The sequence below is a fragment of the Pseudophryne corroboree genome, chromosome 2 (genome assembly GCF_028390025.1).
Source record: "Pseudophryne corroboree isolate aPseCor3 chromosome 2, aPseCor3.hap2, whole genome shotgun sequence".
Classification (NCBI taxonomy): Eukaryota; Metazoa; Chordata; class Amphibia; order Anura; family Myobatrachidae; genus Pseudophryne; species Pseudophryne corroboree.
In genome coordinates, this window is record NC_086445.1 from 958,896,460 (window position 1) to 958,923,424 (window position 26,965).

The 26,965-nt window shown below is 45.6% G+C and overlaps 1 protein-coding gene and 1 long non-coding RNA gene across 15 annotated transcripts in view; one reads left to right on the forward strand and one right to left on the reverse strand.

Moving 5' to 3' along the window:
* The window catches only part of ROBO2 (roundabout guidance receptor 2), a 1,589,073-nt gene that overhangs the window by 56,687 nt on the left and 1,505,421 nt on the right, over positions 1–26,965 (reverse strand). For 10 of the 14 annotated variants that reach the window (XM_063956325.1, XM_063956328.1, XM_063956326.1 and 7 more), the window contains 4 exons: positions 19,836–19,878; positions 17,812–17,939; positions 9,131–9,412; positions 8,694–8,816 (listed from right to left, as the gene is read on the reverse strand). In XM_063956325.1, the coding sequence (XP_063812395.1) occupies positions 8,694–8,816; positions 9,131–9,412; positions 17,812–17,939; positions 19,836–19,878 (576 nt within the window). The remainder of the gene's footprint in view (positions 1–8,693; positions 8,817–9,130; positions 9,413–17,811; positions 17,940–19,835; positions 19,879–26,965) is intronic. The other 4 variants (XM_063956330.1, XM_063956332.1, XM_063956337.1 and 1 more) reach the window with 1 other exon arrangement.
* The window catches only part of LOC135050143 (uncharacterized), a 98,982-nt gene that overhangs the window by 16,306 nt on the left and 55,711 nt on the right, over positions 1–26,965 (forward strand). The window lies entirely within an intron of this gene.

Genomic DNA, 26,965 nt, shown 5'->3' on the forward strand with positions numbered 1-26,965 from the left:
AGGTGCACAGGTGTATTAATTACTCACTGACACATTTTAAAAGGTCCACAGGTGCAGCTAATTATTTCACTTGTGATTCTGTGAGGAGACCTGCAAAACATGCACTGTGTGGGGTCCTGAGGACCGAGTTTGAGAACCTGTGGAATAGGCTATATCAGTGGTTCCAAAACTTTCTTGAATCACGGCGCCCTAGAGTATCAAAGATTTTTTAAGACATTTCTAGGCCAAACGTTTCTTAGTGATAAATCCCCCCCCCCAAAAAAAAATTAAGCAAATTGTGCCTACCTGTCACCTTTAGGTTCAGTTATGTGGTGACGGATACAGGGGGCAATTCAGAGTTGATCGCAGCAGCAAATTTGTTAGCAGTTGGGCAAAACCATGGGGGTCATTCCGAGTTGATCACTGCCGTTTTTCGCAGGGCAGCTAATAAGTTACTGCTGCTCATGCGTATGCACCGCAATGTGCAGGCACGTCGTACGGCTACAAAGCGGATCGTTGCTGGGTGATGGATTTAACGAAGAATCTATTCGCACAGCCGATCGCAAGGAGATTGACAGGAAGAGGGCGTTTGTGGGTGGCAAATGACCGTTTTCAGGGAGTGTTTGGAAAAATGCAGGCGTGCCCAAGTGTTTGCAGGGTGGGTGTCTGACGTCAATTCCGGCCCCGGACAGGCTGAAGTGATCGCAAGGGCTGAGTAAGTCCAGAGCTACTCAGAAACTGCAAAAAACTTTTTCGTACCGCTTGGCTGCACAGGCATTCGCACACTTGCACAGCAAAAATACACTCCCCCGTGGGCGGCGACTATGCATCTGCACAGCTGCTAAAAGTAGCTAGCGAGCGATCAACTCAGAATGAGAGCCCATGTGCACTGCAGGTGGGGCAGATATAACATGAGCAGAGAGATTTAGATTTGGGTGGGTTATATTATTTCTGTGCAGGGTAAATACTGGCTGCTTTATTTTTACACTGCAATTTAGGATTCAGTTTGAACACACCCCACCCAAATCTAACTCTCTCTGCACATGTTATATCTGCCTCTCCCCCCCCCCCCCCTCCAGTGCACATGGTTTTGCCTAACTGCTAACAAATTTGCTGCTGCGATCAACACTGAATTACCCCCATAGTTGTGGTGCTAACAGTCCACATATTTTATAATTGCCAGTAACCAGCACTGGTTTTGCATATCACTTTGACCATGGACAATTTGTTTTGGTCATTGGGCCACCAACCTGAGGCACCGTCTGAAAGTGTCTTGCGGCACCCCAGGGTGCCTAGGCACACGGGGGTCTATTTACTAAGCCTTGGATGGAGGTAAAGTCCCAACCAACCAACTCCTGTCATTTTTCAAACACAGCCTGTGACATGTCAGTTAGGAGCTGATTGGCTGGCACTTTATCTCCGTGCACTTTATATCCTTCCAAGGCTTAGTAAAATAGACCCCATTGTTTGGGAACCACTGGACTATATGATAGTCTCTCTGTGATGACCAGTGTAAAAGTCATCTCCTGATTGGCTGTTCAATATTAATTTAAACTCATTGTACATTTGATGAAGTCTAAGAATAAATTATAGAGGCACTATTTATATTTTGAGGGCAATCGTTTTTTGGAAAAGATGACACAACTAATTACCATTAGGACAACAGAAGGCATAACTACTGTATAGAATGATTTTTAACAAGGGGGCACTACTAATATTTTATTACCCATTTTCCCTGGTACCTGCCTAGAAGTGCTCCAATGCTAGTCAGCAGGTCTAAAATCAGAAATTGTGGGGTCCGGGACTGTCAAAATAAGCAGCCCCCCTACCCCCTCACAATTTTTACACAGACACGAAGCCACCCCCTCAAGTCTCAACCTGTGTATTTAAGGTAGGAATATTTTTTTTAGTTGAACTTTTTAAGATAAAGGGGCTAAATACCCCAAAACGTTGAAGCTACTTGTTGCTTTTGGAGTTGTTATTTGTCCCCGAGTGCCAGATACCATTGGGAGGTGTGTATGTGTATATATATATATATATATATATATATATATATATATACACACACACACATGTATTCATACATGTGCCGCTGATGGGAGGGCCCGGGATGCTGATGCCGCTGCCTGCCTGCCTCCATCCCCGCTGCTCTGCTGCTCTCCTCCGTCCTCCTGCAGCTCTGTATTGAAAACGTCACTCCCAAAATGTCCGCCGCCTCAGAGGAGACAGTTATTCAAGATACTAGAGGGCTCCTCTAATATCTTGAATAACTGTGTCCTCTGTGGCGGCGGCCATTTTGGGAGAGACGCTTTCAATGCAGAGCTGCTGGAGGGTCGGAGGACAGCAGCAGTACAGCGGGGACAGTGGCGGGCGGGCAGGGGCTGCATGAGTATCCTGGGCTCTCCTCTCTCTATCAGAGAGGCTGGGCCCGGGACAGCTGTGCCCCCAGCACCCCCCTGATGGCGGCCCTGCTAGTCAGTGTTTTGCCGGGCCTCTCTAGGTCTGTGGGGTCATTGTGTTGGCACTCTCCATAGAGAACTGGGCCCAAAGCTGAGTGGCTTTGAGCTCTCATAGAATGATATATAAGTGGGTAAGATTGGATGTTCTACATCGGGTTTTACAATGCAGCTTGCCTGAGACCAAACGTGAATGTGGTTTGGCCTTAACCACATGTGGTTCAACGGATTGCCAACCATCACACACAACAATGGACTTCTGTAAATATATCCGTGGGTCCTTGTTCCCCATAACTGTTGTACATTTCTATATGAGCAGGTAGAAAATAAATAATAAAATACAGTGCAGTTAATGCAAGAGTGGCTCAGTGGCTAAGTGTTCTGTCTTAAAAACTCATTTGACTCTGTGTATCAAGCACAAACGTGCGAGCAGACCCTCGTGAAATTGTGGGTACTATACAAAACAGTAAAAATGACAGAAAAAATAAGATTTTACTCACCGGTAAATCTATTTCTCGTAGTCCGTAGTGGATGCTGGGAACTCCGTAAGGACCATGGGGAATAGCGGCTCCGCAGGAGACTGGGCACAACTAAAGAAAGCTTTAGGTCACCTGGTGTGCACTGGCTCCTCCCACCATGACCCTCCTCCAAGCCTCAGTTAGGACACTGTGCCCGGACGAGCTGACATAATAACGAAGGATTTTGAATCCCGGGTAAGACTCATACCAGCCACACCAATCACACCGTATAACTCGTGATACTATACCCAGTTAACAGTATGAATATAACTGAGCCTCTCAACAGATGGCTCTACAATAACCCTTTAGTTAGGCAATAACTATATACAAGTATTGCAGACAATCCGCACTTGGGATGGGCGCCCAGCATCCACTACGGACTACGAGAAATAGATTTACCGGTGAGTAAAATCTTATTTTCTCTGACGTCCTAGTGGATGCTGGGAACTCCGTAAGGACCATGGGGATTATACCAAAGCTCCCAAACGGGCGGGAGAGTGCGGATGACTCTGCAGCACCGAATGAGAGAACTCCAGGTCCTCCTCAGCCAGGGTATCAATTTTGTAGAATTTAGCAAACGTGTTTGCCCCTGACCAAGTTGCAGCTCGGCAAAGTTGGAAAGCCGAGACCCCTCGGGCAGCTGCCCAAGATGAGCCCACCTTCCTTGTGGAATGGGCTTTTACAGATTTTGGCTGCGGTAGTCCAGCCGCAGAATGCGCCAGCTGAATTGTGCTACAAATCCAGCGAGCAATAGTCTGCTTAGAAGCAGGAGCACCCAGTTTGTTGGGTGCATACAGGATAAACAGCGAGTCAGTTCTCCTGACTCTAGCCGTCCTGGAAACATAATTTTTCAAGGCCCTGACTACGTCCAGTAATGTGGAATCCTCCAAGTCCCTAGTAGCCGCAGGCACTACAATAGGTTGGTTCAAGTGAAAAGCTGATACCACCTTAGGGAGAAACTGGGGACGAGTCCTCAATTCTGCCCTATCCATATGGAAAATCAGATAAGGACTTTTATATGACAAAGCCGCCAATTCTGATACACGCCTGGCCGAAGCCAAGGCCAATAACATGACCACTTTCCGCGTGAGATATTTTAGATCCACGGTTTTTAGTGGCTCACACCAATGTGATTTTAAGAAACTCAACACCACGTTGAGAACCCAAGGTGCCACTGGAGGCACAACCGGGGGCTGAATATGCAGCACTCCTTTTACAATGTCTGAACTTCAGGTACTGAAGCTAGTTCTTTCTGGAAGAAAATCGACAGAGCCGAGATCTGTATCTTAATGGAGCCTAATTTCAGGCCCATAGACACTCCTGCTTGTAGGAAATGCAGAAATCGACCTAGTTGAAATTCCTCTGTTGGGGCCTTTTTTTGGCCTCACACCAAGCAACATATTTCCGCCATATGCGGTGATAATGTTTTGCAGTTACATCTTTCCTGGCTTGAATCAGCGTAGGAATGACTTCCTCCGGAATGCCATTTTCCTTTAGGATCCGGCGTTCAACCGCCATGCCGTCAAAACGTAGCCGCGGTAAGTCTTGGAACAGACAGGGCCCCTGCTGCTGCAGGTCCTGTCTGAGCGGCAGAGGCCATGGGTCCTCTGATATAATTTCTTGAAGTTCTGGGTACCAAGCTCTTCTTGGCCAATCCGGAACCACGAGTATCGTTCTTACTCCTCGCCTTCCTATTATTCTCAGTACCTTTTGTATGAGAGGCAGAGGGGGAACACATAAACCGACTGGTACACCCACGGTGTTACCAGAGCGTCCACAGCTATCGCCTGAGGGTCCCTTGACCTGGCGCAATATCTTTTATAGCTTTTTGTTGAGGCAGGACGCCATCATGTCCACCTGTGGCCTTTCCCAATGGTGTACAATCCTTTGGAAGACTTCTGGATGAAATCCCCACTCTCCCGGGTGGAGGTCGTGTCTGCTGAGAAGATCTGCTTCCCAGTCGTCCACTCCGGGAATGAACACTGCTGACAGTGCTAACACATGATTTTCCGCCCATCGGAGAATCCTTGTGGCTTCTGCCATCGCCATCCTGCTTCTTGTGCCGCCCCGTTGGTTTACATGGGCGACTGCCGTGATGTTGTCTGATTGGATCAGTACCGGCTGGTTTTGAAGCAGAGGCCTTGCCTGACTCAGGGCATTGTAAATGGCCCTCAGTTCCAGAATATTTATGTGTAGGGAAGTCACCTGACTTGACCAAAGTCCCTGGAAGTTTCTTCCCTGTGTGACTGCCCCCCAGCCTCAAAGGCTGGCATCCATGGTCACTAGGACCTAGTCCTGTATGCCGAACCTGCGGCCCTCTTGAAGATGGGCACTCTGCAGCCACCACAGTAGAGATACCCTGGTCCTTGAAGACAGGGTTATCAGCCGATGCATCTGAAGATGTGATCCGGACCACTTGTCCAACAGGTCCCACTGAAAAGTTCTTGCATGGAACCTGCCGAATGGGATTGCTTCGTAGGAAGCTACCATTTTTCCCAGGACTTGCGTGCAATGATGCACCGATACCTGTTTTGGCTTCAGGAGGTCTCTGACTAGAGATGACAGCTCCTTGGCTTTCTCCTCCGGGAGAAACACTTATTTCTGTTCTGTGTCCAGAACCATCCCCAGGAACAGTAGACGTGTCGTAGGAACCAGCTGTGACTTTGGACTGTTTAGAATCCAACCGTGCTGTTGTAGCACTTTCCAAAATAGTGCTACCCCGACTAGCAACTGCTCCTTGGACCTTGCCCTTATAAGGAGATTGTCCAAGTACGGGATAATTAAAACTCCCTTTTTTCGAAGGAGTATCATCACTTCGGCCATTACCTTGGTAAACACCCTCGGTGCCATGTACAGTCCAAACGACAGTGTCTGGACTTGGTAATGGTAATCCTGTACCACAAATCTGAGGTACTCCTGGCGAGGATGGTAAATGGGGACATGCAGGTAAGCATCCTTGATGTCCCGGGATCCCATGTAATCCCCCTCGTCCAGGCTTGCAATAACCGCCCTGAGCGATTCCATCTTGAACTTGAATTTTTTTATGTATGTGTTCAAGGATTTTAAATATAAAATGGGTCACACCGAACCATGCGGTTTCGGTACCACAAACCGTGTGGAATAGTAACCCCGTCCTTGTTGAAGTAGGGGCACCTTGAGTATTACCTGCTGGGAATACAGCTTATTAATTGCCTCTAGCGCAGCCTCCCTGCCTGAGGGAGTTGTCAGCAAGGCATATTTGAGAAAACGGCGGGGGGGGAGACATCTCGAATTCCAGCTTGTACCCCTGAAATACTACTTGAATGAAACAGGGATCCACCTGTGAGCGAGCCCACTGATCGCTGAAATTTTTGAGACGGCCCCCCACCGTACCTGGCTACACCTGTGGAGCCCCCGCGTCATGCTGTGGACTCAGAGGAAGCGAGAGAAGAATTTTGATTCTGGGAACAGGCTGACTGGTGCAGCTTTTTCCCTCTTCCCATGTCTCTGTACAGAAAGGAAGCGCCTTTGACCCGCTTGCTTTTCTGAAGCCGAAAGGACTGTACCTGATAATACAGTGCTTTCTTAGTCTGTGAGGAAACCTGAGGTAAAAATATTTCTTCCCAGCTGTTGCTGTGGATACGAGGTCCCAGAGACCATCCCCAAATAATTCCTCACCCTTATAAGGCAGAATCTCTATGCGCCTTTTAAAGTCAGCATCACCTGTCCAGTGGCAGGTCTCTAATACCCTCCTGACAGAATGGACATTACATTCATTTTGGATGCCAGCCGGCAAAATATCCCTCTGTGCATCCCTCATATATAAGACGACGTCTTTAATATGTTCTCATGTTTGACAGGGTCACCGACCACGCTGCAGCAGCACGATCTGCAGGTCTCAGTCTAGTACCTGAGTGTGTAAATACAGACTTCAGGATAGCCTCCTGCTTTTTATCAACAGGTACCTTCAAAGTGGCCGTTCCTAAAACGGCAGTGCCACTTTTTTTGACAACCGTGTGAGCGCCTTATCCACCCTAGGGGATATCTCCCAGCGTAACTTATCCTCTGGCGGGAAAGGGTACGCCATCAGTAACTTTTTAGAAATTACCAGTTTCTTATCGGGGGGAACCCACGCTTTTCACACACTTCATTCATTCATCTGATGGGGGAACAAAACACTGCCTGCTTTTTCTCCCCAACATAAAAACCCATTTTTAGAGGGTTAATGTCAGAATTGTGTAACACATTTTTTTTATTGCCGGGATCAAGTCACGGATGTTCCTAGTGGATTGTGTATATGTCTCAACCTTGTCGACACTGGAGTCAGACTCCGTGTCGACATCTGTGTCTGCCATCTGAGTGAGCGGGCGTTTTTGAGCCCCTGATGGCCTTTGAGACGCCTGGGCAGGCGCGGACTGAGAAGCCGGCTGTCCCACAGCTGTTACGTCATCCACCCTTTTATGTAAGGAGTTGACACTGTCGGTTAATACCTTTCACCTAACCATCCACTCTGGTGTCGGCCCCACAGGGGGCGACATCACATTTATCGGCATCTGCTCCGTCACCATATAAGCCTCCTCATTAAACATGTCGACACAGCCGTACCGACACACCGCACACACACAGGGAATGCTCTGACTGAGGACAGGACCCCACAAAGCCCTTTGAGAGAGAGTATGCCAGCACACACCAGAGCGCTATATAATGTGGGGATTAACACTATAACTGAGTGAAATTTCCCCAATAGCTGCTTGTATATATAATATTGCGCCTAAATTTAGTGCCCCCCCTCTCTTTTTAACCCTTTGAGCCTGAAAACTACAGGGGAGAGCCTGGGGAGCTTTCTTCCAGCTGCACTGTGAAGAGAAAATGGCGCCAGTGTGTCTGAGGGAGATAGCTCCGCCCCTTTTTCGCGGACTTTTCTCCCGCTTTTTTCTGGATTCTGGCAGGGGTATTTACCACATATATAGCCTCTGGGGCTATATATTGTGGTATTTTTGCCAGCCAAGGTGTTTTTATTGCTGCTCAGGGCGCCCCCCCCCAAGCGCCCTGCACCCTCAGTGACCGGAGTGTGAAGTGTGTATGAGGAGCAATGGCGCACAGCTGCAGTGCTGTGCGCTACCTTGGTGAAGACTGATGTCTTCTGCCGCCGATTTTCCGGACCTCTTCTTGCTTCTGGCTCTGTAAGGGGGACGGCGGCGCGGCTCCGGGACCGAACACCAAGGCTGGGCCTGCGGTCGATCCCTCTGGAGCTAATGGTGTCCAGTAGCCTAAGAAGCCCAAGCTGGCTGCAAGCAGGCAGGTTCGCTTCTTCTCCCCTTAGTCCCTCGCTGCAGTGAGCCTGTTGCCAGCAGGTCTCACTGAAAATAAAAAACCTAATTCTATACTTTCTTTCTAGAAGCTCAGGAGAGCCCCTAGTGTGCATCCAACCTCGGCCGGGCACAAAATCTAACTGAGGCTTGGAGGAGGGTCATGGTGGGAGGAGCCAGTGCACACCAGGTGACCTAAAGCTTTCTATAGTTGTGCCCAGTCTCCTGCGGAGCCGCTATTCCCCATGGTCCTTACGGAGTTCCCAGCATCCACTAGGACGTCAGAGAAATATATACGTATTTCACAGGGTATTCTAGTCACTCTGCAGTGTTAGAGCATGTGGTCCCATGCAGTGATTAAGCATCCACACACACATATTAGTGCACTGTACGATAAGGGCAGAATCAAACATCTTAGACACAGATCCCCATTTAACCCAATGAAGACCAACCTGAAAGGCTGCCACTTCTCTCTGAGCTGTTATGTGAGCTGGTGGTGCTGAAATCCTGTGACTGGTTGTGTGGCATTCTATTTGACAATCCCTCAGCACGGTAGTCGGGAATGTAAAGCAAGGCTAAGGGTTAAAGGGCAGAGGTCATCGTGGCATCATGTGATTAGTACACAGCTTAAGCTCATGCACCACATGCAATTCGCAATCAAAGCCGTGGCGGTGAAGATAAGAATTTCAATGTTTGAAATGCAAATGGGAGGAGGTTATAGAGGGAGAATTAGGCCATAAGTGTATCCAAAAGAAGCATGCAACATTTTCTGTATTAGTAAAAGTGAACACAGATTTGTTATTAATGTTTTACTAACATTAATACTAATGTTTCATTTATTGCTAATGGTTTAACATGCAGTCACTATAAAGCGTCAACCAGAACTTACCATTGTTTCCTTTGCCCTGGTCAGTGAGGCAATAACCTAATCCGGTCAGGTCAGACTTCTGCTGGACCGAAGTTTTCCACTGGGAGTCAGGCAAGTCTACAGCCAGCTCATGAATGCTCTTGGAATGCAAGATTTGGGTGGTAGCATAGGGTGTAGTCTGTGCTATTTGCCCCGGGCAGTTATAGCTGGACTTTGTGGTAAAATCGATGCTGCTATAAATTGCACCGTCAGATAACATGGTGGCTGTTTTGTCTCCCTGTCCAGGAGCTGATGATAGCACGTCTGCGTTAAACATAGGGGAATGAAATCAGTGATGCACAGGAAGCCACAACTATCAAGGTTTAAGATGAAAAATAAATGTGTCACTCAGTACGTTTGCATTTCAGCTGAGACAAGAGTCCGGGAGCCAATGAAGGGAGAATGATGTACAACCACTGCCTCGCTATCAGCCTTTTGTGACAGGCCAACCACTTGTCCTTCACGTTCCACTGCCTAAAACCATCCTTTCTTTCTTTTTTGTACACTACACCTTCATAGTAGAAAGTGACGTTTAGAATATTTCACTACAGGGGGACACAATGTACTCCATGCATCCTTCTAGATCAAGTTGTCTGTACTGGGAAATGAATCCACAAATCTTAGAGAGCCCCCACCTACCAGAAAAACAATACAAATCTAGTGAACGGATGACATCGAGATAGTAAATCTTTGTGCACCCTCCCTTTATCACTCTATAGCATACTGTGTGTGATCCCAAAGTGATAATAAGAAAAGATAAAAATAAAAACACAAGCAAAAAATACCGGGAGCCAGCGTATGTGTATAATCAATACCTATACCTTCCACCTAACACTACAGGGTAAGTTTACTAAAGATTCTAAAAATGAAAAGTGGTGATGTTGCCAAAAGCAACCAATTAAATTCTGTGTATAATTTTCTAGGATGCAAACGAAAAATAATAGACAGAATTTTATTGGTTGCTAAGGGCAACATCACCACTTTTCATTTTTAGAACCTTTAGTAAATTTACCCCTACAAATGTGTATTTGCACAGCTACCTGTGCATGCAGTGTTGACAGTAGCAGAAACACGTCAGTCTTTTTGGTCGACTCCGACATCAGTAAACCTTTTCCCCTCCATCCTTTGACATTATGTCCAGACTCCTCTAGTATTAGGCTATGTATGTACTAGCATCTCCAGTGTGACAATGCAATGGAATAATAAATCGCAACGCAAGTTAAATTCTTATAAGGCACATATTGTGGTCTTATTTCGCACAATGGGCCTAATTCAGATCTGATCACACCTCTGCGAATTTGCGATCGGATAGTCGCCGCCCAGCCAGAGTAAAAACCCGCCCCGTGCAAGTCTGCATACGCCTTGTGAAAATCTCTGCGAACGCCGGCCAGCTTCAAATCCGTTCGCAACTCGCTCACCATGTAATGTTTTTTTTCCAGTGTGTGCAGCATACTTGCCTACTCTCCCGGAATGGCCGGGAGGCTCCTGAAAATCGGGTGACCCTCCCGGCCCCCCGGAAGAGCAGGCAAGTCTCCCGATTTCAGGGGTCCCCCCTGCCCGGCCGCCCACTTAGCGAGTAAAGTGGGCGGTCCGGGCAGGCGATGACGCGATTCTTGTTGAATCGCATCATAGCCACGCCCCCCTGTTGTATAATGCCAGTAATAGTGGCATTACACAGCGGGGGCGTGGCTTACATGATGCGATCCCGCAGCCATGCCCCCGACCCACATCCGCCACGGCCCTGTTCTGCCTCTGGTCCGCCCCCATCTGCATACATGTCACTGCCCGCCTACCTGCTGAGCCGACCTGGCTGCTCTCTACCGGAGAGAGCAGCCTTAAAGTCGGCAAGTATGGTGTACAGTCTGTGCTTAGCCCAGGACCTACTCCTACAGTGCGATAGAATCAGGCTGATTGGGGCCGGAGCTGACGTCACACACCCTCCCGCTTGGGAACGCCTGCGTTTTTCTTGACACTCCCAGAAAACTGCCAGTTACCACCCCCAAACGCCCGCTTCCTGTCAATCAATCTGGATACGCCAAGCGATCAAAAAAGAAGCAGGATTTTTTTGCAGTTTGGCCGTACGCACAACAGCGATCGGGTCTGAATTAGGCCCAATGATTTTTATTTAGACATCACTTTATATTTGCATATTATATTCATCATTTTAACGCCATTGGGTATGTAACCTAAAGGTGTCCACACTCACAATTATTTTTTACGTGTAATGCAATTATCTTTACACGTAGTACTACTTGCTGCAGCATCAGAAAGATCTTAGGCAAAGCAATCTGATTGAAAAGATTTTTCATAATTAAAATTGTCCAATTTTGATTCACTTGGTTGGCTATGGAAATTGTATCTCTCTGAGTGTGGACAGACTGAAAAATTGTCATTAAGCAATCCCTTTTCTGATCAAAATCACGTTATCGGATTTATATAGTTCCGTGCGCCAACAGCCCAACAAAAAGATTCGCTGTGAAACAATATTTCAATTATAATGAATCATAATGAATTATCATGCAGCATTTGTGGTGCGCTGAGTGCTGGAATATCACATCTTTATTTTATTGTTTTGCAAGCTATATTACCTACGTACTCATCATTAGTTTTCTGTGTGGTAATATACTGTAGAGTACTTTGTGTAGCTTGTATTTACAAAAATAAGGGGTGGAATACCAAGCCACATGTACAGTATATTCCTAAACATTCCTTACTGCACACTATGTAAAATGATGCATGAACAACACTGTTCTCTCTTTTATAGGAGGTCATTCCGAGTTTATCGCTCGCTAGCTTCTTTTAGCAGCCGTGCAAACGCATAGTCGTCGCCCACGGGGGAGTGTATTTTCACTGTGCAAGTGTGCGAACGCGTGTGCAGCCGAGCGGGACGAAAAAGTTTTTGCAGTTTCCGAGTAGCTCTGGACTTACTCAGCCCTTGCGATCACTTCAGCCTGTCCGGTCCAGGAATTGACGTCAGACACCCGCCCTGCAAACGCTTGGACACGCCTGCATTTTTCCAAACACTCCATGAAAACGGTCATTTGCCACCCACAAACGCCCTCTTCCTTTCAATCTCCTTGCGATCGGCTGTGCGAATGGATTCTTCGTTAAATCCATCACCCAGCAACGATACGTTTTGTACATGAACAACGCGCCTGCGCATTGCGGTGTATACGCATGCGCAGTAGTAATCTGTTCGCTGTGCTGTGAAAAACGTCAGCGAGCGAACAACTTGGAATGACCCCCATTGCCGAGTTTCCCAACTGACTGTTAGTGATGTTTCCTCATAACTAGTTTCCCAGTCCCTTGGATCAAACCAACATTATGTATGGTTTGGAATCCCACTGGCCCAATCACAGCCAACAGCAGCCTACATAATATTCAGACAAGAAGAGGACGCATGGCTGATGGTCACATGACCTATTACTCATTTGAACATTGCCAGAGATCGATTGGTTGGCGGGACTGCAGTAACTTCCTAACCTAAATTATTTAGTGGTCACAGTAAGGAAGAAGCTCAATAAGATGCACATTCCAGCCATAGTGGTCGTTGTCAAACTTTCCCTGTACACTAGTTGACATCAGATATGGTTGGGGCAATAGTGGGACACCTAGACAAAACTATGTGGTGGCTTCTTGAGGCACTCTTCCTCAGAGCTCTCAGACCAATATTCAACTACAAGCTCTGCCATACAGTATGCTGCCAGTTTGTGGTAGGTTTACACACTCTACGGGAGCATAATTGTCATTACCAGAAAATATTGGTGATCAAGTCTAATTTATCAGCACATTGCAAATTGTCCGTTCTCCACGGAGGGGACAGGGTGAGGAAGTATGACATGTGGACCCCTAACATAAAGTCATCTCCCATTAGGACCCTCACACAGATACAAGCAGTGTTCCCTGCTCTGATGAGTCTAACGAGCTGCTCGGAGGGGAAGGAACAGACGATCAATAACTCCTGCAGTCAGGGAGAGGCCCTTCTGTTATGTATGAGATAATGTATTTATGAGACAATGATAATTACTTGCAGTCCCCTACTAAGTTGTGCCACATGAGGAAAAGGTATTGGCTCTTCTTACTGCACACAAGGACATTAAAGCTGCATTTTCAATGCACATAAAGTTATCTCCTAATTACTTTATTTTATTGGCTGAATCATCATAGAACTCCCAAATCATTTTAAGTGGAATTATCCTTAGAATAATCATAATACGTTATGTAAAACTATGTACAATTTTATTAGAACGTTGCACTCTGCAACTTTTAATTTAATTAAAAAAAGGGTAATTGAAGGACATATTTTTGCTTTTTATACTAGTGTATCGCTGTCTAGAGAGAACTTTTTGTCATTCACAGAGATCAATAGCAACAAAGAAACCTTTAACCAAATACTAAAGTGTGTCATTTCAATACATTATATAAGTATAATAAAATTATATCTGTTATTCTAATTTTATAAATAATCCACAACTATATTATTTTAAATTTTAGTGAGCACATTGGGCCTGATTCAGGTAGTGTAGTGGCCCATGATGCAAAGAACCAATGTTTGGTACTTTGCACATGCGCCAGACTTGTACCGCGCATGTATGGTACGGGTCTGTGACGTAGCATGCAGATCGGCAGCAGACTGTCAGTGAATGACAGTCTGCCGCCGTTTGGGGGCAGGGAGGGGGCGGCGATGGCCTCCTTTATGCAAAACGTCGCTGCTGTTGTGGGGAAGGAACGAGGCCCGGATCTTTTTCAGAGGACAGAGATTTCCAGGTCTCTTTGTTGAATCTGCGGCGGCTGGCTTCCGCGAGCCCATGGGTCATGGAAGTGTTGCAGATAATCCGATGCTGCATATTAGAACACAGGGGGTCATTCTGACCCGTTCGCACGCTGCGGTTTGTCGCTGCGGTGCGAACAGGGCGGGAATGCGCTTGCGCGGCGGCTGCACTGCGCGGCACGATGTTGCCGGGTGACAGGGGTCGCCGGTTTACGTTGTGTCCTACGAAGAAAGCAGTCGCAGAGCCACCTGCAAGATGATTGACAGAAAGAAGGCGTTCCTGGGCAGATCTGTACCGTTGGATGCCGTTTTCGGGGAGTGGTTAGGAAAACACAGGCGTGTCCAGGAGGACGGAGGGAGGATGTCTGACGTCAAAGCCGGCTCCAGCATCGCTGAGATCGTCGCACAGGGTAGGTATGTCCAGGGCTAGTCATGTTCTGCTTGAAATGTTTTTAGCTTAGCAGGGCTGCACAACCGATCGCAGCCCTGCTAAGCTAAAATACACTCCCCCCATAGGCGTGGACTAGTTGATCGCAGCAGCAGCAAAAAGTTGCTGGCTGCGATCAACTCGGAATAACCACCACAGTTCGGATCAGTAATACAGCAGGAGGCGTGACGACTCCAACCTCCAACCACATCTGCATCATTATTTATTTTTAATGTTAATTGTATAACATATGAATACAAGACACAATTAATGGTGATTAAATAACCCCTCTCATTTATATGGGAAAATCTGTTACTTATGTTCCTGTGTATCTTAGCCCACACAGATATTTTATCTTATGACCTCCGTTACCATGGAGAACTGCAATGCATATTAGTTGCAATCACATTTAAATGAGAGTTTATTTGTTAATTGGGTTTCCTCAACTTTAATAATAGTGTTCATCTTTTGATTGAAATTAACTTGTGGTTTATTGGATGCAAATAATGAAAAGTAAATGAAATAAGTGGGAATATTGTGTCAAACCTCCTCAGAAATTGGCTTTATGATTACGGTTCTCATGCGGTATTTATCTAATGAGTTTTGCATATGCGCTGTGACAGGCCATTCTATAGCCATATACATATCAGATTATACTGCACTCCATTGTGATGATCAATAATGGACTTTTGATTTCTCCGGGACTTGAATAGGAAAGAACAGGGCCACAAGCTGCTAGTGAAATCATTTACATTGATTGCAGCAACCGAATCTGGCTGAAGGAAGACATTAAAAAAGCCAAGCCGTGTAGTGTCTCTTTATATTGCTGGCAAAACACACAGCTGGGGTAGTTTTGTAGTATAAAGAACGTGTTTTATAAATTTCACAGTTCACGTAATGATATTAAGTGGAAGAACAACATTAGACAACTTGTCAAGATTAAGGGGTCAATTCAATTAGAGGTGATGTGCAGCAGTACATCAACGCAATGTACGACTGCGCACATAGGGCCCAATTCAGATCTGATTGCTGCTATGCGTTTTCGCACAGCGGACGATTATCGATAAACTGGGCATGCACCGCAATGCGCACGTGTCGCCAATCAACAACAGGCATTGCCGAACAGCAACAGACTGGTGCGAAAATTTCGAGCGCGCAGCCATTCGCATGCTGATTTGTGAGGCCATTTGTGGGTGGTAACTGACTGTTTTTTGGGAGTGTCAGGAAAAACACAGGCGTTCCCAAGCGTTTTCAGGGAGGGTGTGTGACGTCAGTTCCGGACCCGATCAGCCTGTTCTCATTGCACTGTAGGAGTAAGTCCTGGGCTGCGCACACACTGCACACACTGGTAAAAAACATTTGATGGTGAGTGAGGTGCGAATGGATTTGTAGTTGTCCGCTGACTGAGGGATTTTTTTAGCACGGCATACACTTGCGATCGCACACTTGCACAGGCGAATATACACTCTCCTTGGGCGCAACTATCTGAGCGCAGGACAACTAATTTAGCAACCCAGCAATCAGGTCTGAATTACTCCCATAATACAGAACCGACCACATTACTGGTTTTCCTCTGGGGGGTGCGAGTAAAAAGAGACAATGTGTATGAACGGCACATGACCGCCATTTTCTCTACTTAAACCGACCTAAAAATTTTAATATGCTTCATTTGGGTAAGTTAACGAGCTTAACAAATACTGGGGCAGATGTATTAATCTGGAGAAGGCTTAAGGAAGTGATAAACCAGTGATAAATGCAAGGTGATAAACACACCAGCCAATCAGCTTCCATATGTAAATTAACAGTTAGGAGCTGATTGGCTGGTGCATTATCACCTTGCACTTAATACTGTTTTATCACTGGTTTATCACTTCCTTATGCCTTCTCCAGGTTAATACATCTACCCCAATGTCCTTTATGCACAGATTTATTTGCACCTGGGGAACGCTGAGCTAATATAGATGTGTCCTCCTACACCATATGCCACAAGACGCCCGCTGCTGCTCCAAGTGGTGTAGCGCACAGCCTTATTCAGTATATTATGTGTCTTATGCGCCCTACACATTAGGCGATGTGCCGCCGAGGTGCCCGACGGCCGATACGGCCGACGGGCGACCCGGTGGCGGGGGAACAGTGACGGGGGGAGTGAAGTTTCATATTGGCCTGCATGCACAGCCGACATGTCACCAGCGATGAACGAGCGCGGGGCCGCACATCGTTCATCGCTGGTGACTCCACACTGCACGATATGAACGTTATCTCGTTCATTAATGAACGAGATCGTTCATATCGTGCAGTGATATCGGCATGTGTGTAGGGCCTATTACTTGCATCACAGATGCAGCGAAACAAAGCTCACAGTTTACCAGAGGCACCGGGCAGCAACTTTAACTGCACAGGAATTCTTTCTAACACATCGCAGATGGACCACAGCAGAACTTGGCACGAGAAAAAGCCGCAGCTGCTACACTGTAGCACTTCCTATACAGATTCAGGCTCATGCACACACAGAAGTACAAATGTCAAAGATTAAATTGATGAGTGTATTCTAGCAAAGTAGTTTTGTGCAGTTGTTTTATTTGTGTGAATAAGATCTGCATTCCGAGCTAAAAAAGACACTCAGCGCGGTTTAGTTGCCAGGGACCTGGCATACCTGTTTGGCGAGACTGAAGCCGCAGTGTATGGTCACATCTGTACTTGTGACAACACAGTCTATGAAATCATTAGGAACTAGTGACATACCAGAGACACAAAATGTCTCATGCCTCCATCTATCCCTGGATTCCTAATGAGGTTGCGTTCTTATAAATGTCAGTTCCGCATAACAAATAGCTTCCTCCATTGTGTGTACATGACGGGGGCACTTCGGTCGTAGGGGGTAATTTAGACCTGATCACAGCAGCAAATTTGTTAGCAGTTGGGCAAAACCATGTGCACTGCAGGTGGGGCAGATGTAACATTTGCAGAGAGAGTTAGATTTGGGTGGGTTATATTGTTTCTGTGCAGGGTAAATACTGGCTGCTTTATTTCACACTGCAATAAAGATTTCAGTTGAACACACCCCATTCAAATCTAACTCTCTCTGCACATGTTACATCTGCCCCCCACCCCCCACCCCTGCAGTGCAAATGGTTTTGCCCAACTGCTAACAAATTTGCTGCTGCTATCAACTCTGAATTAGGCCCATAGGGAGAGATGTGTTAAAGCTTCTAAACAGGTCCAGTGAAGAAGGTTCCCATAGCGACCAGTCAGCTTCCAGCTAGCATTTATCCAGTAAATTTTATGACATGACAGGTGGAAGCTGATTGGTTGATACAGGAAACATCACATGTCCTCTTTGAATATTTTGATACGCCTCTGTGTAGTATGAATACAGTAGAATGTGTTGAAATAAGCAGCAGACAATGACATCATTGTTAAACTAATATAATATAATACGTCAATGTTGTTCTAGAAAGTACCAACCTCCACAGCCAAAATTAACAAGATCGTTTGGCCCGTTGTTGCTGTTGTTTACCGGCATACTGGAAGCAGGCCAGGAGTCAGCAAGCCAAGGATAATTGGGGTCACTAGCATTTAAAAGTCCTGGGCGACTGTAAAGTAAAAAAAAAGAAAAGAATGATTCATCAGTAGGTATCTGTATAAATGATCCAGGAACATATGCAAATCACTTCAGTCCAATCATCCTTTGAGCCTCCTATGAGTCTGAGGGTAATGTATTGTCTGGGAAAAGGAGAGCGCTATCAGCTGGGGAGGAAACCGTATGTGGGGCTATGTGATAAATGAGCATCTCCAGGGAACAATCACTCACAATGACTCCGCTGGAGCAGTAATTTCCAGGACTTTAAGCTACTTTGTTCTTCACCTTTCACTTTTCAAATATGTGTCTGTCATCCAACAACTGATCTCTTTCCACAGCGCTTTGTAGTTTAAGACAGGGCGGCCTGGAATTAAACTACTGTAAAATGCATTTCATCTTCTTCCGTCCATTCATTAAACTGTTCAGCTGCAGCTGTTATCCGTAGTGATTGGGTCCTGTAATTACCCTTGTGCTATCTTCTGCGGTGCACAATCTCAAACGGATAAATCGTGGCACTACTGTCACCAGCTACTAGGTAACTGTACGCAGTAGGGGTCTTTATGGGATCAGGCAGTAACCGGATGGTAGGCAGACAATAGGTCAACACCAGATGGTCGACAGGCAATAGGTTGCCATAGTCAAAAGGTCAACAGTTAAATAATCAACACGGATTTAAGTTGACAGAGTCAAAATATCGTCCTGGTCAAAAGATTTACACATTTGGAGACACAAGCCCTCCCCCAAATATGTGCTAGCCATAAATGATGGGATGCCCTAACTCTCCTTGCACCAATGCAACACCCACACCATGTTTTGTCGGGCTCAGAACGTACACTTATATTATACTTGGTAGATATGTTGCATTACACTGCACAAGACTATTATGCATTTCTAGCCTCTGTGGAGGCTGGCGACACCCCCTTTATAGGCTGGCCACACCCCTAAATGTGGGCCCCTATCACTGCATTCCCCTGGTGGGCCCTTCATACCCCAGTCTGACACTGGCACAAAACCCCAAACAACACAAATAAAACCTATCAGTAATCAATCTGTTGTTGGCTATGCCAATGAATCACATTTGGCTCTAATCTCTGATATATACAGTACACATTGTCTAAAACATTCATCAGTCATTTTTTTCCATCCATTAACATAACATTTGTTGGAGAAAAAAAGCTTCTGTATGCCGCATATCTGTAAATGAAAAGTAGCGTTAATAACCATTGCCGTTTCCCAATAAAGCTTTCCTTTTCCAATCCCTAAGAGTAGTTCCTGTTTCCTAGGCAACAGAAATACAGGAAAGACACTGTACTCGCAGCATCTATAAGCTCTCATTAGGCCTAATCTTCTTTTGCTAAAATATTGATTAAATAAGAGATTGCAAGTTATGACCAAGGTCTAATTGCAATCTCCATATTGGCAAAAAGGAATGTAAATTAGGATATATGGGGGCACTATCAAGTTTTATCAGTTTCAATTGAGTAGCCAAAGTGGAGGAATCCAGTTCTATCAATCTACAGCCTATCCATCATCCATGAATCATTTATTCTGTGATCGATTATGTGTAATTGTTCACTCACAGCAATTTAGAATGAGCCAATAAGCAGCCTTAAACAACAGTAACTTCATTTGCTAATATCTACTTAGTGTAATAAACATTCTGCTTGCACATCACTTGCAATGTTTATTCCTAATTTATGTCTTTTTTTCCTCCCTGGATTCCAGGGAGATACAATGAGAAGTATCTTTATCCCATTCCCATGAAGTGTACACCAAAGACTCAAGATCATTAGAGACATAGCAAGTAACCTCTAATTTTCAATGCCGTTGAATTGTTTTTGAATGATAGCCGTTAGCAGTTTAGTCAGAAAGGTGTAAAATTAGATTGCTTTGTGATTTCCAAACCTACCTCCCGTTACTCATTAGTCCTCCGTCTCCTCTTTGAAATGTAACTGTGTATTAAAAGTGAGAGGGAAAACAAAGTCAATATATTTTTAATATGATACTTGGAATTATAATGTCGTGCATTGTGCAATCTAGTGCTAATTATTCCATGACCACACATTAATGCAATTGTATTCTATTAAATGTACACTCCCTGAATGTAGAATTCAGGTCTCATTTGTCAAATATTCACAGTTATTATCATCTCCAGGTATGCGGTTTCATCAGACATAAGGGGTAGATTACTTACGGTTATATATTTCCCCTTCTCTCAATACAAATATAGAGGCGTTTGTGACAACTGGCGCACAAAGAGGGGGGTTTATGTTGCCCATAGTAACCAATCACATTCAGTGCAATGTAGACAAAAACACCATTTTCTTTAACCAGTTTTCCTAAACGCCCCTCAATATGCGCACAATCACCAAATCAAGCATTAAGTGCAGTGACATAACCTGAGTTTAGTAATGCAGCACGTCACCATGCGAAGTAGCCCAATATAATTTGAAACCAAGTACGTGTACATATATAAGAAAAGTATTCTTTAAAAACAGTATTTATAACAAAAGTAGGGACATTTTGTAAATATTCTAAAATGCAAAACGTAATTTAGCTTTCTTTTAAAGCTAGGAAAATGCAATTGGAATTTGGGTTTGCTAACTGGCTATGCTTCAAGAAAAGTCTTTATATTTTTCATACATATCAGAGCAAACCATACTTTGAAATCAAGATCCATAAGGTAAAGGACATCAAGTATTCCTGTCAGCAATCCGCACTGGAGGCAGCCATTTTGTTGGCTGAATCAACATTCACGTTAATGCATCTAAATCAAACTCGCCTTATTTTGGGACCTCCCCTCTGGGAGGTCAAAGGGAAAAATGTGGGATATGACGATGTGATTTGAATTACAACCCCTTCATCCCCACAGTGCAATGCCATATGTTCATAGCTAATTATTGGCCCACAAAATGGCTGCCTCAACTGTCAGCAAGTCATGGGTGCACTTCATGTTCGTATCATTTCCTACAGACCAGGACAACGAAGAATGTGGATCTATACATCAAACAAATGTGCCACTGTGATATAGACATTTTGATTTACTAGTGGGTAGGATAGTCCATGCAGGTGCTTCAGTCACAAAACAAAGAAAGAGGTCTAAAGGATTACATGGAATGCAAGAAACAGACCCAGCATTGCTTTCTGCTGATATTATCATGTCAGCAATACTACTAATCTAAGTGGAATGCTGATTCACTTAATTAAAATGCAAGACATTCTTGTAATAAACTTTAAAAAGAAGATTAAAATGTAGAATAATGAAATTCAGATAGTTGCTGACTGAGTGAGCAGTGGAAGAAAAACATTGTATCCAGTCGGTATTAAATCAATACGGGGCAGGCCTGTCAGAATTCATTGCAATTAAAGAAATGTGGTTTTTGCTTGACAGCACCTCTTATCAAGCAGCTCAGTGATCCCAGGTATTTTTATATGTTCCTAAGCTTCTTGCTTTAGTTAATAGGCTACAACATGAATTTGTACTTCTGACCATATAGCTTACACTTGACTGCACAAGGAGATTTTCAGAAGCTGCGATATTATATTGAAACGTATATATTACCTATTTTTTCAAAACCCTAAAAATGTATGTAAATCTCTTTGTGCTTAATAAAATAAGGGGGCCTCTTTTTGAGAGATGTTTTGTTCAAAAGTTATTGGGGGTTATTTACTAACAAAGGGCAAAAATGCAAACGTACAGTAACCTGTAGCAGCTGATTAGCAATTTGCGTTGGTTTGCACTGAAAAATTAAGACGCATGCTTTGTTTTTTACTGTGTTTGTACTGTAAAATGGCCACTGGGTGGCACTGTTCAGTCTATGGATGATACAGAAGAATATGTCAACTTGTATGGCAGCACCTACTTTCGATAAAGAGGTTATTTGATAATTATGAATGTGCTGAAGTGTTACTTTCTGTGGTATTTTACACACATTTTACTGAAGGTTTCTAAAAAATCAAAACAGTAATCATAAGCTCTGTAGTGGAGATGAGCAAAATTCTGAAAACTGGTCAGCGGAATATTCGCTGTAACTTTGTTTATATTTACATTGCTTATATACAGGAAATAATTCTCTTTTAAAGGGTCTAATGAAGTAGTAAGCACTGGAGAGAGATAAAGTGGTTGGAGATAAAGTACCAGCCAATCAGCTCATAACTGTCAGGTTACATGCTAGGTTTACAAAATGACAGTTAGGAGCTGATTGGCTGGTACTTTATCTCCGTCCACTTTATCTCTCTTCAAGGCTTAATACATACACCCCTATGTACGGGATGTAGTTGACATACTGATGGACAGGATACCAGTGCTGGAATCCCGAGAGTTGACAGAATGCCGACGTCAGAATCCCAACAGCCGGAACGTAAATACGCCAGGGAAGGTTAGGGTTAGGCTGAGGGGGGAGGGTTAGGTTTAGGCTGTGGGAGGGAAGGGTTAGGGTTAGGCTGTGGGGGAGGAGTTATGGTTAGACTGCGGAAGGCGAGGGTTAGGATTAGGCTGTGGAAGGGGAGGGTTAGGGTTAGGCTGTGGGCGGGAGAGGGTTAGGATTAGGCTGTGAGAGGAGAGCGTTAGGGTTAGGCTGTGGGCGGGGGGAGGGTTAGGGTTAGGCTGCAGGGGGAGGGTTATGGTTTGGCTGCAGAAGGGGAGGGTTAGGGTTAGGCTGTGGGAGGGGAGGATTAGGATTAGGCTGTGGGCGGGTTAGGATTAGGCTGTGGGAGGAAAGCGTTAGGGTTAGGCTGTCGGCGGGGGAGGGTTAGGCTGCAGGGGAAGGGTTATGATTTGACTGCAGAAGGGGAGGGTTAGGGTTAGGCTGTGGGAGGAAAGCGTTAGGGTTAGGCTGTCGGCGGGGGAGGGTTAGGCTGCAGGGGAAGGGTTATGATTTGGCTGCAGAAGGGGAGGGTTAGGATTAGGCTGTGGGAGGAAAGCGTTAGGGTTAGGCTGTCGGCGGGGGAGGGTTAGACTGCAGGGGAAGGGTTATGGTTTGGCTGCAGAAGGGGAGGGTTAGGATTAGGCTGTGGGAGGAAAGCGTTAGGGTTAGGCTGTCGGCGGGGGAGGGTTAGGCTGCAGGGGAAGGGTTATGGTTTGGGTGCAGAAGTGGAGGGTTAGGGCTACTTTAGTTGCACGTCCCTGCCATGATATTAGGCAGTCGGTATGCCGGTGTCGGTACTCTGACCATCGGGATCCTGACAGCTGGTATCCCATACTCTACCCCTATGTACAGTCCTGATCACTAGGGTGCATTTTTGCATCCCTGCGATCAGGCAGTCGCCGCCTACAGGAGGAGGGGGAATTCGCTGTGCAGGGGTGCGATCACATGTGCAGGAGAGCTGCACAAACAGCAGTTTGTGCAGTTCCTGCACAGCCCAGATCTTACTCAGCTGCTGCGATGATCGGGGCTGGAGCTGACGTCACGAATCCTCCCATAAAACGCCGGGTCCCTCCCTAGAAATGGTCAGTTGCCACCCACAAACGGCCTCTTCCTGTCAATCTCCTTGCGTTCACCGGTGCGATTGGATTTTTCGCACCATCCCATCGCTGACCGGTGCTCCCCAGCGCTGCAGAGCGCCACGCCTGCGCATTGCGGTGCATACACATGCGCAGTTCAGACCTGATCACCCGCTGTGCAAAAATGCACAGCAGTGACCATGTCTGAATTAGCCCCATAGATACCTAACTTTACTAAGCAGCAGGTTTGTCGACAGTGTTGATTGTAGGATTTAAAACAGCAATAATATTAAATGTAAACCATGTCTTAATAAATGAAGCCTTAGATCTCTACTTTTTTGTAAAAGGTAAATCCATGCACTTTGCTTACAGAACATAAATCTATATGCTTGCATATAATTAGAAATTGTTTAGTGATACAAGACATGCGAATGGACAAGTGGTTTAAGTGCAGTATAATAAAGTAAGCTAGAGCATAGTAACCCCTCACTGCTCGCTCTATGGAAATGAAATTAAACAACGTAAAAGAAATTCCTTATGCCCATGACACATCCATGGCAAACTTATGCTAAGTTCGGACACCCCATTGCCGCCCCATTGCGCGCATTTAGGAGGTCATTCCGAGTTGATCGCTCGCTAGCAGTTTTTAGCAGCCGTGCAAACGCTAAGCCGCCGCCCACTGGGGGTGTATCTTAGCTTAGCAGAATTGCGAACGAAAGGATCTCAGAGCGGCTACAAAAATTTTTTGTGCCTTTTCAGAGTAGCTTCAGACCTACTCAGCGCTTGCGATGACTTCAGACTATTCAGTTCCTGTTTTGACATCACGAACACGCCCTGCGTTCGCCCAGCCACGCCTGTGTTTTTTCCTGGCACGCCTGCGTTTTTTCGAACATTCCCTGAAAACGGTCAGTTGACACCCAGATACGCCCCCTCTTCCTGTCAATCACTCTGCGGTCAGCAGTGCGACTGAAATGCTTCGCTAGACCTTGTGTGAAACTACATCGTTCATTGTAATAGTACGACGCGCATGCACATTGCGCCACATATGCATGTGCAGAAGTGCCTTTTTTTGCCTGAGCGCTGCGCAGTGACCGAAAGCAGCTAGCGATCAACTCGGAATGACCCCCTTAGTCACAAGAGGAGATCCGGTTGACTTTGAGTACTACTATGAATAGCTGTGCAGAATCCACAGAGATGCTTAAGCAGGCCTTGTCCAGCCTCGTGAGCAATTCACAGCTGCTTTCCCTGTGATTCTTATGGGCCCTACACACTGGGCGATAATACTGAAAGATATGAACGATCTCGTTCATTAATGAACGAGATACCGTTCATATTTTTCAGTGTGGAGGCTCGTTCATCGCTGGTGCCCCGTCACTCGTGCAAGCAGGCCAATATAGACAATCTCTTCCATATTTGCCTGCACTGCTATGGAGCCGGGTGACGGGGGGAGTGAAGAAACTTCACTCTACCCCCGCCGCCGGGTCACCCGTTGGCCGTATCCGCTGTCGGGCAGCTCAGTGGCGGATCTGCCAGTGCGTAGGGCCCATTAATCAGACCCATTGTGGGCAAAATGCATCTTAGTTAGTTCATATATGACATATGTCACTAACGGTTTTTTAATTAAAACATGACACGTCTATATTATTTAGTATTCGAAAAGGCAGAAGATTCTTTTGAACATATACTTTATAGTTGGAATTCATCAGGGGCTATTCAATTAAGTGCGAGCCAAAATGATGCTAATTGCAGGACTTCACTGTCACACATCGTGACCACATATGGCCGAGAACTGAATTACCCCCTATAAATGTAGTTGTGATATGTACAGATTTTGATTTGGGCCCAGAACAGGTGAGCGATCAGATGTCAGTTGGGACCTTGTTAGAATGCGGCTGGACAATGACTGCTATCTGACATATCTGTATAATGACTATATAATGACTTATAATGTATAATATCTGTATAATGACTGCTATCTGTATAGTCATCGGCTGACTGAATTATTTGCACCCCATATAATCTGTTCATTCAAGTAGAGTGCAGAATGACCATAGCGCTTTCAGTGGTCATAGCACTGCGTGGTCAAATTGGACACAGATCCAATCATTCAGTGCTCAAGCAAACCTACAGTATGGTGCAGGGGCGTTTTAACAGATGAAGGGGCCCAAGTGCACCTCCGGGTGGGCCCCCTCCTCTGCACAGTAGTCTCTGGCACTGTGCTGGAGTCTACTGCACATGTGCAGGTCTCTGGAAACATGGCACCTGCCGTGTACCAGAGACCAATTTGACTACTGAGCATGTGCGATGGCCATTTTGCCTGCGATTTTCTCCGCAACTGCAGCGCCCGACGCTGGACTCCGGGAAAGGTAATTATAAAAATATAGGTGCAGTGTGTGCACCCATTATAGAAACACCACTGGTATGGTGGCTGCTTTTGTGGTCGGAAATGGGGGACCATAGCAGATTTTATATTATATATAGATATAGATTTCTGCTGCAGTCATACAGGGGATGCTTCAAATTTCTGGGTATTTTATGGGGATATCCCCCAATTTATTTTGCTAAACATGCCCTTTAAAGTCTTCCTACTGTAAAATGAATTTTGAAGGCACTTTCGGATCCCACTAACAACAAGCTAGTCACAGGCACTGCTAGTGCAAATTTATAGGGGTATATGCAATTGCGGTCGAATTCCCGAAATTGTCGAATTTCGAGATTTTTTCGCCAAAAAAAAAATTTGTCAATGCTATCAGTGCTTTCCGTCAAAAAAACGGACTTTCAAAATTCGACTTTTTGAAATTCGACTTTTGTCAAATTCGACTTTTCTGCAAGGATACAAGTGCTGCAATTCGACCAAAGTGTATTCAATTCAAGTTTGGAAATTCGACAACAGTGCTTTTAGACAGTAAATTCGTCATTTTCAATCCGCCACACTTTGGAGGCGGGCCCGTTTTTCTCCCTCATGCTGGTACTTGTGGTTCTCCAAGTACCAGCTTGCGGGGGAGGCTTGCTGGGACTTGTAGTACTACTGGAAAAAACAATATTCTGACATTTTTCTCAAGGCTATCAGCCTCCCATCCGCAGCCCTTGGATGGGGGGGACAGCCTCGGGCTTCACCCCTGGCCCTTGGGTGGTCTGGGGGGGGACCCCTTGATTGAAGGTGTCCCCACTCCCCCAGGGTACCCCGGCCAGGGGTGACTAGTTGGATATTTAATGCCACGGCCGCAAGGCACTGTATAAAAGTGACCCCCGGCTGTGGCATTATCTGTCCAGCTAGTGGAGCCCGATGCTGGTGTATAAAATACGGGGAACCCCTACTCTTTTTGTCCCCCGTATTTTTTGCACCAGCATCAGACGCAGAGCCCGGTGCTGGTTTTAGAAATACGGGGGATCCAATGTCAATTTTGTCCCCGCATTTTTAGAACCAGGACCAGCTCGAAGAGCCTGAGGCTGGTTATGCTTTGGAGGGGGGACCCCACGCCATTTTTTTCCGGGTTTTTCCCGTTTTTTCCTTTTTTTTTAATTTGCGGCAAAATCCGGCAAATCGGCCGTTTTTCGCCCGCGGGAATGTCGAATCCGTTTTTCATTGAATATGG